Raw genomic sequence first — 13,162 nt, forward strand, 5'->3', positions numbered from 1 at the left:
GCTACTGTGCTTCACCGTAGGGATGGTGCCAGGTTTCCTCCAGACGTGATGCTTGGCATTCAGGCCAAAGAGTTCAATCTTGGTTTCATCAGACCAGATAATCTTGTTTTTCATGGTCTGAGAGTCCTTTAGGTGCCTTTTGGCAAACTCCATGCGGGCTGTCATGCCTTTAACTGAGGAGTGGCTTCCGTCTGGCCACTCTGCCGTAAAGGCTTGATTGGTGGAGTACTGCAGAGATGGTTGTCCTTCCCGAAGGTTCTCCCATCTCCACAGAGGAACTCTGGAGCTCTGTCAGAGTGACAATCGATTGCTTAGTTTGGCCGGGTGGCCAGCTCTAGGAAGAGTCTTGGTGGTTCCACACTTCTTCCATTTAAGAATGATGGAGGCAACTGCGTTCTTGGGGACAGTCAATGCTGAAGAAATGTTTTGGTACTCTTCCCCAGATCTGTGCCTCGACACAATCCTGTCTCGGAGCTCTACGGACAATTCCTTCGACCTCATGGCTTGGTTTTTGCTCTGACATGGACTGTCAACTGTGGGGCCTTATATAGACAGGTGTGTGCCTTTTCAAAATTGTGTCCAATCAATTAAATTTACCACAGGTGAACTCTAATCAAGTTGTAGAAACATCTCAAGGATGATCAATGTAAACAGGATACACCTGAGCTCAATTTCGAATCTCATAGCAAAGGGTCTGAATACTTATGTAAATATGTTTTATAAATTTGCAAAAATGTCAACTGTTTTCGCTTTGTCATTATGGGGTATTGTGTGTAGATTGATGAGGGGAAAACATTTAATTAATCAATTTTAGAATAGGGCTGTAACGCAACAAAATTCAAGGGGTCTGAATACTTTCTGAATGCTGTGTGTGCTCAAAATCTGTTTTGTATTCCGCAGATTTCATTTAGAAAAAGCCCATGTTATCACACACGAACCTGCAGCCACTAGCTAGCTTGTCAGTTGACGTTCGAAATTGGCGTTCTGCCCACGGAGCAGTGACAGAGTTCTATTGGGCAGCGGTTACTTTTTGACCATGGCCATAATTACATTCTAATCATGCTAAATTCTCTGAGTAAATTGTCTAACTTTTGAACTATATATGGTAGAGACATAGGGTTTGGACTATTGTTTTTCTGATGCAATTCTCTATTTTCACAAACATTGAATGAAATAAGCATGCTGTGGGTGAACACCCTAGAGTACGATAATGGTGGCCTGGTGGCTTCAAAGGCTCTTATTGGCCAAGACGTAGCATCAGCTATCCAGGTTTTATATACATCATTGGACCGGACACAAATCAATGCAAAACACTCACCAGAAATGTTATTTTTAAACCAAATTTGTACAATGATTGCAAACATCAGACTTCTCTTTCACTGTTGCTGTTAACCAAAAGCTACTGGAATAGCAGCCTGAAAACAACGGGACACACTTTTCACGGCACTTAGATACAAAGTGATTTTCGTAGCAGGTTAGGAGAGTATTTTTTCTAACCCTTTTCCTAACCTTAACCTCAGTCTCCTAACCTGCTTCGTTATGGAAGGATAATGTCCTCAAACTCGGGTTGGGCAGTATCCAGATTTTCATACCGTTCTTGTACCATACCAGGGTATATGGTATTACCAGCAGTACACACAAGGGATGCTATTTCTTTCCAAATGGGGGAAAAAATGACTAATTAGGGAAGCAGGGATCTGCTGTAACCAAGAAGCTTGATCTTTCAAGCTAGCCACTTAGCTATCAAGTTAGCAAACCAAATGCATAGCTGGAGCCCTGAGGTGGAGATAATTTATTTGGCACATCTAAGATAGTTAACTTAAAAGTTATAAGCAGTGGCATAGCATGAGCTTTAGGGCGCCCCAAACAAACAAAAACAAATTGACAGTATTGAAAATGTTTTTTTTCTTCTAAATACCCCGCCCAAGCCTACCTCACACTGATTAAAAGCCCAAGCCACACTTTGATGGCTCTTTTTAACACAGGAGACTTCTCATTAAAATTATAGTAAAGTCAACCTTACATTTTCTCAAGAACCTTGCTCCAAGATCTGCTAAAGGCGTCTGAATAAGCTAACTTCCCATGTATTGTCAGTAGTAACTGTAGTGAGAGGCAGTCCCAGGCCACAGCAGGCAGCGTCTTGAACCTTATGTTTATTCAGTGCTGTGAGAACCTGGTCTGGTGGGCCAACGGAACGGAGCACAGTGAAGGGGTGGTTTTGTGTCTGCACCATCTTGGCTGTCTCCAGTCACTTCCTGTGCCTCCACTCTGAACCCAGTGCACTCTGCCTCAGGTAGGCTATAGCTCCAGGCTGCTACAACTACAGACTGGGAGGGAGCCTCAGGGTTAGTCACTGTGCTATTAGATGGGTAGAGGAGAATACTCTGTAGTAGATACAATTTGCATATCAATGCTATAACAAAAATGTCTGTTTCTTGTCATTATAAAGTGTAATGATTTCTTCACTCTTGAAAGTGACTCCTTTCTCTGGGCATTCTGTGAGTCTGGTGATTCAGAAGGTCATTTGAGATTTTGTTCATTTAGGCCAACATTTTGTTCTCACAGAAACACTTTTTAGTTGATCTAATTTGTCTGCAGAACAGTCAAGTCAGCAGAAAATCCTATTTGACTTTCTAACACTGAACTACTCCCTCTCCCTTTCCTTTCTCTTATTCTATCAGCACCTCTCGTTCTCTCTCTCTCTCGCACTCCCACATACACACGCCGCACATAAGTGGCTTTACATGATGATACAGGGACACAGCGGCTTTTCCAGTTGCTTTTCCTCCTTTGCTGGCTCTAATTGGGAAAAGTCGGTGGAGGGTCTTGGCTACTGTACGTTCAAAGGCAAAATAGGGGTCGGGATAGGATGCAGGATAGTGCCTGTAGCAGTGGCCCCAAAATGATTGGTAATGAACTAGACATTGGATTGGTAATGAACTACTAGACTGTTGCAGAACCTGGTGATCTGTGTCAGAGCCTGGATACCTGAACCTGTACTTGAGATCGGCTTTGGGGTTAGGTTACAGGTCTGGGCTGACCTGGCAGGAGGCAAAGGAGCAGAGTGGCTTAGAGGGTTGGTTTTTGTTAACATCATGGTACAGTGCCAGTGTCTACTGAGCTGTGATAGGTGCCCTTCACCGATCAGAGTGTTTTACATGCATGTAAAAAGGTTGCTGTCCGGGGCAGACCAGGGTTTCCCTTCCCAAGTTTCACTGTGTTCTGTCTGCTGCATCAAAACATGACATGTTTTCTAATGAAGCTGAAGCCTAGGTTCCCTACAGTTGCTAAAGCTCACTTGTTTCCAGTCCCTATTGGCCACAGGTAGCGATGAGCTGATTACCTGGCTGTGCATAATTGTACAGACATTAATTTATTTTGTCTGATCCCTTGGCCTTTTGTAACTCTAATAGATGACATATTTTCCTCCGCTCTCGCTGCAGAAACTAATTGAAGCTCAAACTAATGACTAATTAGTGTGGTCAGCAACTCTCATGGCTGTAGCTGGTGCTTGCAGGGTTGAATGGGTAGTGCCAGTTAGGGCTGGCACAATTACCGTTAACCGTGTAACTGACGGTTATGGATGAAGACAGTCATGAAAATACAATAACCCTCAAAACGGTAAACATTTTTTTATAATATTAGTTTTTTTTGTGTGTGTGGAACGAACAGCTGACTGATGAAGGGACGGCCGGTCATTTGTGCAGTAGAGTCAGTTTCTGCAGTAACTTGGATGAACTCTTTACAACGTGATAAAACGTTTGTTTCTCATTGCTGAAACAAGCAAGCAAGTCTTCGGTGTCTGCAGTCATTTGGCTGACCAGTAACCGTCATCTAAAATTTCATGACCATCACATCCCTAGTGCCATTGCCTCTGAGGGTAATATGTGGGTATGCGTGTCATTATAAGGCCCAGTGGAATTGGGCTTGTATAACAAAATATGGTAGCTAGGACACTGGCCTTTGTTGACAGCCAGTTCTTTCCCCTCCAGTCGCCCTTCAGATCAAAGTCTAAGCCACATTTTGCCAAATGTATCAATGGATTCACACTTGTTTATGAATCATATTGTGTTAACAAAATCTTGCTTTGCACATGCAAAGGGATTTGGTTAGGCAATTCATCACTACATCGCAATTGCAGCAATCAGATCAAATTGTAATTCCAGTAAGAGACATGCGGTCCCTCCTGCCAAATCCCTGGCGGTGTCAGCTGTCTCGTCTCACTTGATCATTTTCCCCTCTGCTGTCGCGTGGCCTGCTAACCTCTGACCCCTGGAGGAAACGTCCTTGCTGCCTGCGAATCACATTCCCTTATTGTCACTACCCCCTTATCTCCAGCCCCTCTCACACAGACACACCACACAAGACCGCACCGTACCAGGATTCACTCCTGTCTGTTTTATCCCTAGACTGTGGCTATAGCTGTCCCCCTGACCATGTTAAAGGTTAGTGAAGTCACACTCACAGTAGGGATCTCCACTCAGACTCTGTTTGGCTTTATTTAGCACCTCCAAGTGCCTTTTTGATGCTCTATTTCCTCTTCCACATAAGGGATATTTATACCCTACGGAGACTGACCCTACGGAGCGTAGCGCAGTGTCGTTTTTCGTCACAAAAGGGGCGGCTCCTTGTAGTGCGCTGTGACATTCTATGTACTCCGTGCCACATGAAAATTGTAACGTGCCATATCATTCCTTGCATAGTCATGGGGGCATGGTTGTGTAGGCAATGAAGCTCGCTTGGTTCCTTAATCTGATCTATAGGCTATGCATCAAAGTAACCTATTTTGCATTGATAAGTAAATATAATCTCAGCGACTGTTCAAACAATAAACCAAACAACATTGTAGCCTTATTAGAATCCCCCCCCAAAATGAATTTTGTTTTAGAAGTAATAACTATTTATTCCAGGCTATTGGTAAAAACAGCTGCGAAATATGTACTTTTTCTCTGCGACCAAAACAGGATGACATTCTACTTTTAGAATACATTGAAGCAGCATATCAAATTGCGATAATGTAGGTTACAAGTATAAAAATATTAGCCAGGGCATATTATTTAATTCTGAATCTGATTATTTCACATGGCGATGTGGGAAGCTAAAGGGCTAGATAGCTTGCAGTGTTTAGCCAACTTGCTAGCAAGGGAATACATTTACATTTGAGTCATTTAGCAGACGCTCTTATCCAGAGTGACTTAGTTAGTGCATTCATCTTAAGATAGCTAGGTGGGACAACCACATATCAGTCATAGTAAGTACATTTTTCCTCAATAAAGTAGCTATTTTGTTAACACCAATATGATTCATTAACAAGTGCCAGTCCATTGACGCATCTGGCAACATGACTTAGACTTTAACAAGACAAGAGAGACTCTGATTTTGCTTTCACAACAAATGAGAAGATGAAAATAACCTCTGTCGCACCCTTGTGAATGTTGCTATTTTGGAGTCTGGACCTGCGAGGTATCATGTTACCAAAAGGTGCACATTACTCTAAAGAAAATCTGACTCCACCCAGCGCACGAACACCCGTAGATCTACGCACGTTAAGTGTGGAAACCTATAGCAGGCCCTCTTTATGCTGCGTAGCTGCTGTCTCCAGTTCCACCGTTATAAAACATATTGGGAGGAGTGGTGGTTTTTGGCGGGAAGCCAGGGGAGACTAGGGCCCCTGCAGGCAAGGAAAGAGTGAGGGAGAGAGGGATTGGTGGGAGGAGGGCGGGATTTGGGGAATGACTAAAAAGTGTCAAGAGGGGAAAGAAGAAAACCAGGCGTTCTATTTCCCTGAAATCATGTGACCAGTGTGTGTGCCGCTGTAAGTCCCAACAAACCGCCTGAGCAGGTTACTGAGCTCCTCTATCTGTCTGGCATTCCCCCTCTTTTCATCCTCCTCATCACTCCATCATTGCAGTCACTGATGAAATCAAAGTTTATTTGTCACATGGATACAGGGTGTAAAAGGTACAGTGAAATGCTTACTTGCAAGGTCTCCTCAACAGTGCAGTACACTATCAAAATATTAACAAATTAGTAATAAAAAGCAGTAAAAAATTGTGATGTTGGAAATATATACACAATAAGAATATACAGTAAATACTATGACATTTGCGATATTGAACACAACCTGATAAACATCAGTCATGACTCATGATCACATGTTAACAACCCTATCAGGAAATAGAAAGACCAGACTGTCCCTGGATAAGGGGTTCTTTAAGTAGACTAGGCCTAGATGTGACACAGTACATTTCAGGAATTTATTTTCAGCAGTCATGATTGACCTATTAAGTTAGTAATAGATTCTAAAATGAACTTTGAATTTGGTACCTTGAATGAAACTCGTTTCTTGAGTAAAATAGGAATCGGCCATCTGGAACACGATCATTCCTAGAGTAGGAGTTTTGGAAGTCCATGTCGGGATTTCCCTTTGACACACGCTCCCTGGTAAAGGTACACAGTGTACTCTTGGAGATGGGGCATTTAGGGAGGGGGGCCAGCGGTGTCCGGGATGGGGAAACATTGGCTAAAAACCTGCTAAAGGAACTAGAGAACTTGAGGACAAAGATGTGATAAACTTGCGATGTATGAAAGTTTCAATTTAAAGACTTGAATGTTTTTGCCAGATTTATTAGCCGTAGACTGTTTAGAACAATGCATCAATATCCCAAAGCATGTGAATGTGTGTTGCTCCTGCTGTTGTTGAGGTTGTTGATGTCCCCACCTTTTACCCGTTTTGGCCTTAAGTTGACACTTTTTCAGAATTTTCCTTAATATGACGCGTCCCAGGTTCTCTCGGGTTCAGCCATCCCTGGATGACCGCATCTTCCCCACACAGCCCGGTGTCGCTGCCGTCTACAGCGTGAGTACATATACCCTGCACCACACACACTCACACATTCCTACTGCACCACATACCCATACGCTCATACCACACACACTCTGGTTGTGAACCTCACAAGCAAACCTCAACCACATCTCAGGTCTGATGCACAGTCTGTTTAGTTCTCACATTCATAAAATCTAGAAAACAAAGGCCTGGTGTGTGTATGTAATGTTGCGTATGTGTAATGTATGACAGAAACAGAAGGGAGATCACTTCTCAACCTGACCTCGGCCTGCTGCTGGAAAGATGTGGCTTTCACCTCAGGGGCCCACTGCAACATAGTGATTCATAATAACCGTCAGCATCACACCCCACCTACCCCTGCTGTGCCCCCAGTCCACTTACTCTGATGCATGAGCTGACCCCCTCTCCACTGCAGTGTGTGTGTGTGTGTGTCTGAGCTGCTGCTCTGCTAGATGATGCTGTGCTGAACTGGAGGTAAGGGTCTGTGAGGGGGAGGAGACAGGAGACAGGAGCCACCCATACATTGGAGATGATGCTGTGGATTATTTGAGAACGTATGAAAAATAGAACATCATTTTCAGAACCTCTGCTTGGAAACCAGACACCGGCATCTCTTCCTATTGATTGTGGTCCAGTGGAAGTAAAGCATAAAGGTTTATACACAACAGGAGTCGAAAACCAAATCTGTAATAATGCACTGAGGTTATCAACTTTGCTATCTCACTTGTATTTAAGTTGAATACAGATTTGTGCGACAAGGTAGTTTTGTCATACGTTGTCTGATGTAATTGAGGTCCTATCACGTCATGCTAGCTAGTTGATAAGGACATACACAGCATTGAGAAGTGTCAGTTGCAAATGACTGTGTGGGATTGGTTAGCGGTTTGAAAGGCTTTGGTCTGCTCTGCTGCTGAGGAGAGGGCTGCTTTCTGGACTCTCTTCCCCTGCATGTGTGGCTCCTGCCCCTCCCCCACCCAGACTGTCACACTGCGTGTCAGTGGAATCAGTCACCGGCAGAGACTCCTCCCCTGGCAACAGAAGTCAGATTAGCTGCTTTATCCTGGGTCAACCAGGGGAAATGGGCCACACAGAGAGAGATGCTAGGCAGAGTAAACCAGCGTTAAGAGAAAAACAGTATAATTTTGTCGTAGGACAAACAGAGGAGTGTTACCGCTACCTCACAGAGACTCCTGTGCAGAAGCAGCAGCGGTGTAGGCAGCACCTGCCTGCCTGCTGCCTGCATTATCTGCTGTGCCAGGCCTGCTGCCGCAGCAACACCTGCAGTGGGTTACAGCTCACAGTAGAGCACAGTGGCAAGGCAGGGGGATAGTACAGCATGAAGCACACTGCCTGTAAAACACTGCAAAGGGAAAGACCGGGCAGCACTTCACAGCCAGGGCAGAGCCTGAGTCTGCACAGCAGGGCACAACACACTTCATGTCCAGCATAGGCTCCTCTGCACAGAAACAGACAGGGGTTAATCCCTGCCTTAGCACCTTATTTATATTCCTCAGCAGGAGCAAGTCTAATGACCTGTGGAATCCTGTGCATGTGTGACTGTGAACATTCTCTGGGTGATTCTTTGCCAAAATGTATACAGCTTCAACACACTAACAAATACCGGATATCATGTAACTCAACACACATACAAGCATATACCCTCTATCTTCCTATGTCTTCAGTGACTCTTTCATTTTGTAATCATCTGATGTCCTCTCTATCTCTCTCTGTGTGCTGTAGGTACCGAGGCACCCTGGTCCTCCCTACACAACTCACGACTACACAAAGGGACACCCTAACTTGGCGGGCACGCCGCCAGGGCATGCCCACTCGCAGGCGCTCTCTCAGGTATCATTACCCACAGCTTCCCCATATCGCTACCCTAAGGGCTGGGAGGCAGGCGGAGGGGTGAGTGTAGCAGAGTCTCCGCCGTCATCCTCTCTGCATCTGACCATTAGTCTGTCCGTCCGTCTGCCTGTGTGTTTGTCTGTATTTCTCTCGCTCTCGCTAACATCTTTATCAAAATGCCTGTTGCAGCGTGCTTCGAGTGTGTGAGTTTGTTAATGAGTTAAATACACAGAGTGCCTGTTGATTGGTCGACGGTTGTGTTTTTGTAACTCTGTATGTCCTGTGCTGTTTGTCAATAGTCCAAGAGAAGCACATTTGTCTTAATGATCAGAATTCCACAGGACATCAGCAGCTTCCAGACTGCTGCGGCGCTCTCTTTTTTCCTCTCTGCTCTCCATAAGAGCCTGCTAAAGGGGTCATCAATTTGTCACTGAGACAGCAAGTCAATTACATTGCTTTTGCTGTGATTTGCTAGTTTCTCCTACTGCCTTGAAGTGCACACGCACACGCACATGCACACACATACACATAATCAAAAACACTTGGTTGCAATTCCATAATGTGTCAGCCTTTGCGGAAGCTGTGTGTGTGTGTGTGTTGAAAGGGTTCCCATGACCCTGTGTGTTCACCATGGTCCCCCCAGCCCACACACTGCCTCGGCCTGAAGGAGCTGCTCTCTCTGGCCTAATAATAGTGTCTGCAGCCGGTGGCACAACTTTAATTATCCCAGCTATATAGCCACACCACCAGCCTCTCATGAGGACAAGAAGAGCTGCTTAAATTCCCTACACTGCACACATGAAGTGATGCGATACAGGGGCTGGTATTATAAAAGCTCCTTGGAGATGTAGTCAAGCACAAGATATCCCCATATTTAGCTCTCAGGCCTAACCCCTGCAGAATGTACCAGATAGGCTGAGACATTGGTCTTTTTCAGTGTTTAACTAGACTACTACAGTAGATTTACCATGCTAACACACACACTGTCCATTATTCTCCATTGCTGAGGAGAACAACAGTTTGGTTGGTCTAAATAATTGTGAACTCAGGTGAAATGTCCAAACTGATGAGTCATCCCATCTCTCATCAGCTTGTTCTTAACTACCATTTTCCATCTCTCTTCCCTTTTTCTCTGTCCTAAATACGACCCCTTCTCTCTGTCCTTTCCTCTCTTTCCTACATCCATCCATCCCTCTGTCCCACCCCTATGACAGTCTCCATACACCACTGGACAGAATACTGGCTCAGCACCTCTAGTGTACTCTCCTCAGACCCAGCAAATGAACACACAGCCGCAGAGTCGCCCGGTAAGTGCCCGTTCTCTCTCTCTGCGTCATTCGTATGTATTATGACTGGTGTGCTTTGGGAAACCCAGACAGATCATGTTTCATTTTGATTGGCCTGGAGGGGTACGGTGTCATCTGAGGTAGTGATTGACATGTTCTGGGTTCAGTAATGAGTCTGATGACGTGTCTTCCAGGAAGTCCTCTACACACCCTCTGGCATCTGCTGTGTCTGTGATGCTTTCCAGTCTTGAGTTATCTAAAAGTTGTTGATAATCATTCCCGTAAATGGTGTGATCATTTTGTGTTACCTGATTTTACAATGTCACCCAGTCATAATGCATTTATTCAGTGTGCCAATGACTTTAAGATGATATACTTAAAGGATTGTACTGTTCTATCTGCACTTTCAATGTAGTCATCCATGCCCAGCCCCAGCCCCAGCCCCCCTGTCATATGGAACCACCAGGTCTGCATCATCTCCTCTAATGGCAGTAAACATGACAACGTGGCAGATCTACTGCTCTCTCTGTGGTTTTGTATTACCGTGCCTCAGTGTGCCCCTCATTGTTCATCTTGTCTCTCTGTCTCTCTTTGTTACTGTCCTCCTCTCTCTGCTTTGCCATCGCTGCCTCACTCTCTTTCTGCCGGACCTCTCACCTTCTCCCCATCAGTTTGCGACGGGCCCTCGACCAACCCACCATCAGGTAACTTACCCCATTTTGTCTGTCCTCCCTTCTTTTCCCTTAGCAAGAACTGCTTAGTGCACTTTACCACACTACTGTTATTGGTTGGCAAAGAGCTTCTGCTCTCAGTGGAAATAGGCCCTGTTTATATAGGAAGTCAGTGTTTCCCAACTCCATTCCTCAAGTACGTTTTGGCTTCCCAGTAGATTACAACGGCGATGGACAGAGTATGTTGCCACTGCTCAATGAGAATAGCCTATGCAGCTGCCAACACCTCAAACGTGTTGACGCATTTACGCCGACATGACCCCAGTAATCCTACTGGGATCAAGACAGAAATCCACAATAAAAAATAAAAACAAAAACAAGACTTTGTCTCCCCTCTGCATTCAAGCATCCCTTCGCAGCTGATTCTGACCAGGCCAAAGAAATTACAAGAGCGATAGATATGTTTATAGCCACGGAAATGCGCCCCTTCTCGGTGGTTGAGAAGAATAGGGGGTTTCAACACTTCGTGAAAGTACTTGAGCCACGTAACGAACTTCGCCCTCTCGCACCCATTTCAGCAAACAGGTAGTACCCGCTCTACAGTTGAAGTCGGAAGTTTACATACACCTTAGCCAAATACATTTAAACTCAGTTTTTCACAATTCCTGACATTTAATCCTAGTAAAAATTCCCTGTTTTTAGGTCAGTTAGGATCACCACTTTATTTTAAGAATGTGAAATGTCAGAATAATAGTAGAGAGAATGATTTATTTTAGCTTTTATTTCTTTCATCACATTCCCAGTGGGTCAGAAGTTCACATACACTCAATTAGTATTTTGTAGCATTGCCTTTAAATTGTTTAACTTGGGTCAAATGTTTCGCGTAGCCTTCCACAAGCTTCCCACAATAAGTTGGGTGAATTTTGGCCCATTCCTCCTGACAGAGCTGGTGTAACTGAGTCAGGTTTGTAGGCCTCTTTGCTCGCACATGCGTTTTCAGGTCTGCCCACACATTTTCAATAGGATTGAGGTCAGGGAAATGTGATGGCCACTCCAATACCTTGACTTTGTTGTCCTTAAGCCATTTTGCCACAACTTTGGAAGAATGCTTGGGGTCATTGTCCATTTGGAAGACCCATTTGCGACCAAGCTTTAACTTCCTGACTAATGTCTTGAGATGTTGCTTCAATATATCCACATAATTGTCCTTCCTCATGATGCCATCTATTTTGTGAAGTGCACCAGTCCCTCCTGCAGCAAAGCACTACCCACAGCATGATGCTGCCACCCCGTGCTTCACGGTTGGGATGGTGTTCTTCGGCTTGCAAGCACCCCCTTTTTCCTCCAAACATAACGATGGTCATTATGGCCAAACAGTTCTATTTTTGTTTTATCAGACCAGAGGACATTTCTCCAAAAAGTACGATCTTTGTCCCCATGTGGAGTTGCAAACCGTAGTCTGGCTTTTTTATGGCGGTTTTGGAGCAGTGGATTCTTCCTTGCTGAGCAGCCTTTCAGGTTATGTCAATATAGGACTCGTTTTACTGTGGATATAGATACTTTTGTACCTGTATCCTCCAGCATCTTCACAAGGTCCTTTGCTGTTGTTCTGGGATTGATTTGCACTTTTCTCACCAAAGTACGTTCATCTCTAGGAGACTGAACGCGTCTCCTTCCTGAGCGGTATGACGGCTGTGTGGTCCCATGGTGTTTATACTTGCGTACTATTGTTTGCACAGATGAACGTGGTACCTTCAGGCGTTTGGAAATTGCTCCCAAGGATGAACCAGACTTGTGGAGGTCTACAATTTATTTTCTGAGGTCTTGGCTGATTTCTTTTGATTTTCCCATGATGTCAAGCAAAGAGGCACTGAGTTTGAAGGTAGGCCTTGAAATACATCCACAGGTACACCTCCAATTGACTCAAATTATGTCAATTAGCCTATCAGAAGCGTCTAAAGCCATGACATCATTTTCTGGAATTTTCCAAGCTGTTTAAAGGCACAGTCAAGTTAGTGCATGTAAACTTCTGACCCACTGGAATTGTGATACAGTGAATTATAAGTGAAATAATCTGTCTGTAAACAATTGTTGGAAAAATGACTTGTGTCATGCACAAAGTAGATGTCCTAACCGACTTGCCAAAACTATAGTTTGTTAAAAAGACATTTGTGGAGTGGTTGAAAAACTGGTTTTAATGACTCCAACCTAAGTGTATGTAAACTTCCGACTTCAACTGTATATAAGCAAGCTGAAGTTGTCAATGAATTACGCCGGATTGTGAAATGAGAAGTACCGTGCTACAGACACTCCCCCTTTGTGTGCCACACAAGTGTGCATATTTTTCTCTTTGTAAGAACATTACAGGATAGGCCTATACAATGTCTGAGCCATGTTTACATATTGATTTCACATGCATATTGTACTTTATTTTTGTGTTGTTGATGAGTAATTGTGTGTTTTCATTTAAGAAAAAACAAAGTGTTGGTATTCCCGATTTGTGCTCTCAT

At 44.3% G+C, this 13,162-nt stretch overlaps 1 protein-coding gene across 5 annotated transcripts in view; it reads left to right on the plus strand.

The window, feature by feature from the left end:
* Positions 1-13,162, plus strand: part of LOC121575377 (eukaryotic translation initiation factor 4 gamma 3-like) — an 80,945-nt gene that overhangs the window by 13,117 nt on the left and 54,666 nt on the right. For all 5 annotated transcript variants that reach the window (XM_045222896.1, XM_045222898.1, XM_045222899.1 and 2 more), the window contains exons 2-6: positions 6,760-6,859; positions 8,588-8,755; positions 9,910-10,002; positions 10,397-10,447; positions 10,653-10,685. In XM_045222896.1, coding sequence (XP_045078831.1) covers positions 6,760-6,859; positions 8,588-8,755; positions 9,910-10,002; positions 10,397-10,447; positions 10,653-10,685 — 445 coding nt within the window. The remainder of the gene's footprint in view (positions 1-6,759; positions 6,860-8,587; positions 8,756-9,909; positions 10,003-10,396; positions 10,448-10,652; positions 10,686-13,162) is intronic.

Source organism: Coregonus clupeaformis, chromosome 10 (genome assembly GCF_020615455.1).
Source record: "Coregonus clupeaformis isolate EN_2021a chromosome 10, ASM2061545v1, whole genome shotgun sequence".
NCBI lineage: Eukaryota > Metazoa > Chordata > Actinopteri > Salmoniformes > Salmonidae > Coregonus > Coregonus clupeaformis.